At 35.4% G+C, this 5,986-nt stretch overlaps 1 protein-coding gene across 1 annotated transcript; it reads right to left on the bottom strand.

Annotated features, from left to right (window-relative positions):
* Positions 1 to 562: 562 nt before the first annotated feature.
* Positions 563 to 3,648, bottom strand: LOC107629372 (uncharacterized). The gene is made up of 6 exons (XM_016332155.3): positions 3,396 to 3,648; positions 3,081 to 3,284; positions 2,397 to 2,526; positions 2,106 to 2,306; positions 1,822 to 1,989; positions 563 to 1,192 (listed from the first exon to the last, which is right to left on the bottom strand). Exons 2-6 carry the CDS (start codon positions 3,212 to 3,214, stop codon positions 743 to 745), a joined length of 1,083 nt encoding a protein of 360 aa, XP_016187641.1. The 5' UTR covers positions 3,215 to 3,284; positions 3,396 to 3,648; the 3' UTR covers positions 563 to 742.
* Positions 3,649 to 5,986: the final 2,338 nt, after the last annotated feature.

Genomic DNA, 5,986 nt, shown 5'->3' with positions numbered 1-5,986 from the left:
GATACTAGATTCTCCAAGCTGAACTGTGATGGAAGCATCTTCCTGGAAACACAGTAGATTATGGCTCTGTTCTGCATGACAGTTATGGTAATTGGATTTGTGGTGGTTTAAGGAAAGTTCCAGGTACAAGCATTCTTCATGTTGAGCTCTGGGTATTTGGCAAGGGTTGTTTGTTGCTTTGGAGGCTGACATCTTGCTCCTGATTTGTGAGACTAACTCGCCTGAGGACTTTGGATTGGTATCCCGTTGGAGAATCCATCATGAGAATGTTGAAGCTAACTTAATCCAGCGTATTGATCGATGCTGTTTGAACTAGTTGGAATGGAGGCCAATATGGCAGCAGATTCGATGGGAAAGAAAGGGGCCAGAGAAGACTCAGCCTCTTCGTGTTGGTTGCAACCTCTAGATCCCATGCATCTGATTTTGCAAAGGGATATGCCTCAGTAGCCTGGAACTGAGCTTGTTCCTGTTTTCTTTCCTTTCCCTTTTTTTTTTTTAATTTTACCCTCACCAAAAAGAAATCTACACATCATGTTAAGAGAAAATCGGGAAGCATTAATCCTTGAAAAGACAGACTACTTTGGAGTTTGGAGTACTTTTATTTCAAGCATTCCCATGTAAGCATAGGGTAAGCATTTTACTATATAACCCAGACTATCCAAGACAAAATTGAACTAAGTATACACACTAGACTCGAATTAGATGATTATCCAGTAACATCTACAATTCGCTGATTATCAACTCAAAATGAATAATCCTTCAAATCAGATTTTGAGTCACCCAGTTCCATGTCTGCCAAGCACTCTTCCTCAGTAAGGGGTGGGAGTTGCCTTGTCTTGCGCTTCATATTGTGCTTGTGCCACTCACTCTTGTGGTGTTCTCGGTACTGCTTAGAGTCCTCAAAAGAAACATTGCATGTGCTGCACTTGTTTGCCTTTTGTTGTTGCATCTCAGGAGGCGGCCTACTCGTAGATGAAATTGTTTGCTTTTGAAGTTTATCATTCAATTCAAGCACATGTTCGCGAGTTTCTTTGGCCAACGGTGGAGGCATTTCCTCATAATCATCGTTGTATTGTTCTACTTGGGTATCCCCATCCACATAAAGAGAGTGTGTAAGAACCTCAAATCTTCCATGCACGTTCACAACGAAGTCATGACAATCCTTATATAGACCAGGTTCTAATTCAAAGATCTGCAACCCAATCAGAAATCATATCAATTTTCCTCCAGATTTTAGTATACTCAAGATTAACCATATACACACAACAGAACCTGAACTAAACTAACTAGGTCTCACAAGACGAGATTTTGAGAATCGGACACAAATCTTAATGGTACAAGGATAACATTCATCTTTGGATTTTAAATGGCTTTCCAATCAAAATGAAGAAAAAAGTATAAATAAATAAATGGTGCGGCCACACCAACCTGACAAAAAAAAAAAAAAAAAAAAAAGAGATTGGAGACATGTACTGTACAATTTTTTTGTTGTTGTTCTTAATAATAAGGATAATACAGGATTGAGATAAGAGTTCCCCTAGGCAAAAGGAAAGGGAAAAAAAAGAAGGGATTTATCTATAAAACATAGCTTTTCAATATCTCAACATATCTGACGGTGTGATGGAAACCTTATTCCATGCCATTCCATTAATCAATCATCACATACCATCAAAACAACCTTATCCAAACATAGGTTTTGTTTCAAGATATACTTTGCCAACACTAACCAAGCATAAAAACAAACAGGTGCCAAAATTGATAAAGGAATTGAAACACATACCAAACTTGTTTGTAAAAATTGAAGGATAAATAAAAACTTACAACAGATAGCTGACCAGAAGATCCTTCTTTAGAAATAATGGTAGACTTCCACTCATTCAGCTTCTCTAAAAGGGCAGGCACTTCCTCCTCATGAGCAGCAACTCGGATTCTTAATGGACATCGTTTTATAGGGTAGTGCTTTTGAAGCTCCTGAATCAACTCCAAAGCCTGTAAAAACAACAGGTTCCACTTTCACTAATTACCATAATTATAAAATGGAACCAGCTTGACTGCTTGACAATTAAAAAAGTAAAGATGAAACAGTGATGCAAAAGACCCCTGACCTGCTTCTTGGAACTACTATTTGGATCAACAGCAAAATGAATATCCCTCATGAGACGCTCAATCATGCTAATAGTGTAAGGGCGCTGCGTCTCAGGATTGTATGTCTTTTGCATCACAATGGTGGCAATATCTCTGAACTGACTCGACAGCAAGGATTCCCTTTCTTTCCCGGCAACCTGAAGTTCCCCTTTCTTCAAAACCTGCAACCAAAACACAGCATTTTATTAGTCAGTCATACACCAAACATTTTTTTTCTTGATTATTATTATCGTCATTTGCTTTTATCTGACCTCTAAGCATATCTTGGTCTGATCATCAGTCCCAAAAGCAGCAATCAAATCCTTTGACTTGGCAAGAACTCCTTTGGAAACATTGGAATAAACAGTATGTGACTGCAACACTTCGTCCAGGTCCTTCTCCCTGTTATTGCAAAACAAATGTAATACGTCATCTGTTTTCAACATTATTAATTTTCCATTTCCAAAACAAATCATAAAATTTTTCCATAATTTTCAACTTATTACTAATTTCAGCATTACAAACAAAAAAATTATTCAGTGCCTCATGTACAAGATCCTGAAACAAAAACACACCCATGTGTTCACGGTTTTAATCAGCAGAATTAAGAGGAGTTAGCTACAAAAGTGAGGATGCTTGTGGAACTCACTTGCTCTATTTACAAAACTCCTCCCTTTCACCTTCAGTTTGGATATTGCTTGAGACAGAAACCAAGACACATGAACTCATTTGCTATGGAGTGAACAGAGACACAAATTTTCTGTATTTCCTAACAGAGAGGACTAAAAATATCCAAATGTAGCCTTATAGAACCAAACCCGTATTGGGACTACATCTAAAGTGCCACTACAGTTGCATTACATTTCCATATTTTCAGACAATTATATGTAATCAACGTACGATAACCCCAATTTAAAACCATATGCAGTAGTAAGATAAGTAGAAGGGTAGCTTACACGCCGGAACGCCGAGCGAGGACGGTATTAGGGTAGCAGGCAATCTCAAAGCGCATGCCGTGCTTCTTGAGTCGCACGACGGCCACGTTGGTTAGCCTCTTCTGCCCTATAGGCTGCACCAGCGTTCGCGACATCTCTCCAATACAATACAATATGTATCTGTCTACCTATCTTTGACTATCTATTCCGACTTCGTTGTTAGTTCTGTAAAGACCGAATTGATAATCAGAATAATATAATATAATAATATATGTTTGCGAGTGCAAAACCGATTCTAGGGTTCAAGAACTGGGCAGATGATGGCGGGGGCGCTACCTGAACATAAGCCTGCGTTGGCGGAGAAAGGAAATGGAGTCTGCGGCGAGAAGAAGACTGGAAGACAAACGATAATCGGCGGCGGCAAGAAGCTTGTGCCGACGGCTGAGGTGGTGACAGGAGATGAAGGCCGTGGCGGTGGTGCCGAACTGGTAGGACCTGGAAGAGAAGACAGCGGTGTTGTGTTGATTTTTTTGAAAGAGAAGGGAGAGTTAGGATTAGTTTGGTAAAATTTTTAATTTTTAAGGATAGTTTATAAAAATTAATTTTTAAAAGTTTTTTTTTAAAAGTTGTAATAATTGTGTTTAGTAAAATAAATTAAAAATAATTTTAATAAGTATGTTTGATAAAATAGTCTTTAAAATTTAAAAATATTATAATAGATATTAATGTAAGAATTAAATTTGAATATTAATTAATGTATAAAATTATATTAGACTTTTTAATTTTGATTAATATAAAATAATTTTAATATTTTTTTTAAATATTTTTACTTTTTAAAAACTGTAAGTATCAATGTATCATGAATTTTTTATTTACTAAACACAAAATAAAATATTTATATTTTTAAAAAATATAAATATTTTTTTAAAAAATTTTACTGAATTAAGTCTTAGTGTGCGTTGCAAAAAATTTTTTGAAATAAATAAATTATAGAGAATTAGTAACATAATTTTATTTAAGACGCTTTGTTTTTTAACAAATTTTTAATTTATATCCTTTGATTGTTTTGATGGAAATAATTTATCCTATAACAATATTTTTTTTGGAAATATTAAACTATAGTTATTAAATTTAAAATAGACCGGACAGTTTAACTGAAAACTAGTAAATTGGACTTTTAACTGATCTATATTAAGCATCTAACTATTTCTATTAAGGTGCGTTTGTTTTAAATTATTGAGACGAATATTAAAAAACTAGAACTAAGTATAATTTTTGTTGGGTTGAAAATGAAACTAAAATTTTAGTCTCAAAATTCAAAATTTCAGTCCTTTTAATATTTTTAAAAATTAAAAACACAGAAGACTAAAAATTTTAAAAATTGAGACTAAATTTTAAATAACAATTTCTATCCAAAATACCCTCGAGCAAATTGTTAATTCCAAATTTACCCATTTTGCAAAATCAAATTAGGACACATATATCATTTTTTCAGACCAGAAGCTTCCAAGCATCGACATTCCTAGGTCAAGCAGCTGCCTCATCGCCGCCGCCAGGATCACCTCCCCCTTCTCATCACCGCCGCAACCACCGTAAGTTAGGTGAGTCATCGTCGCATTTTGAAGTTCTTAGTCAGTGTTGTCATTTTTTCATCTTTTCCGACGCAGGACGAGCATCGACTGCCTTCACCTGGAGCCTCTGTCTTGTCGTCGCCGCGAGGAACATGACATAAATTTCACTGTCGTCGTTGCATATGTTCATCTTCTTTTCTATTGTGGTCTCATTTTCTCATTTTTTGCCATCGCAGCACCAGCGTCGCCAAGATTCTGCCCTCTCACCGCCGCCAGGACAACCACTTCTTCGTCGTCATTAACTTGCCATCGTGACCTAAGTTAGTCGCCCTGATCTTAATTTGTGTCCTAATTTTAGATTCTCTAAATTTTGAATTTTATTTTAGAAGATAAAGTGTGATCTCTCACCATTTATTTTATAGGTAGGACTAAGAAAAAATATGAGAGAGAAACTATTTAAGGGTGAGAGATCACATTTTACCCTCTAAAATAAAAATTCAAAATTTAGAGGATCCAAATTTATGACTGATTTTTTCAATAAACTTTTAATTTTTTTTTCATAGATAAGTAGTGTTAAATATTTATGTATGAATTGAATTCCTGAAAATTTGTATAAATGTTTTGAGTAATAACTTTGAGATAAAGGTTATATTGTAATTTTGTGTTATTGAGACCATCCCTATCTATACTAATCTAGCTGTAAAAATTTGTGAATTGAATTCCTTTCGTATTGTTTGTGTATTGTATGAATTGAATCTTTGAGACCATCCCTTGTTGCACTAATTTAATTTGTGCCTGAGACCGAATTTATTATTGCTAATTATTACAAGCATGAATGGGAAGAAATTTTCTATACTCTCAATAATTATGTTATAATTATTTATTTTTTATAGACTTGAATTTAGAGGGTCTTCCTAAAGAAATATCTAATTGTGCTCGTTATTCTATTTTTTTTCTCCAACGATTTTTTTTTATTACATTGTTTAGATCAGTTGAAAATAAAAGGGTTAAGTACTGAAATCGTCCCTAACGTCTTGGGTCAAAATTAAAATCGTCCCCGACCTTTTTTCGTTATTAAAATCATCCTCAACGTTCAAAAACGCTTTAAAATCATCATTTTTACCAATTTTATTTTTTTATTACCAAACTACCCCTCATTAAAAAATTATAAAATAAAATAAATATAAAATAAAAAAAAGAAAGGATAGATAGAGAGAAAGGGGGCTGGGTGGTAGGGAGAGAAAGAAAGGAGGCGCGAGAAAAAGGGGACGGGGGGAGAGGGGGAGGGAAGGGGACCGCCGCACCATCGCACCGCCGCCCGCCGCCTTGCCGCCCTGCCGCACCGCACCACCTTCT

Source organism: Arachis ipaensis, chromosome B1 (genome assembly GCF_059453495.1).
Source record: "Arachis ipaensis isolate K30076 ecotype BB chromosome B1, ASM5945349v1, whole genome shotgun sequence".
Taxonomy (NCBI): domain Eukaryota; kingdom Viridiplantae; phylum Streptophyta; class Magnoliopsida; order Fabales; family Fabaceae; genus Arachis; species Arachis ipaensis.
Note: the sequence above shows the minus strand (reverse complement) of the source record. Positions and strands in the feature narration are given on the sequence as shown.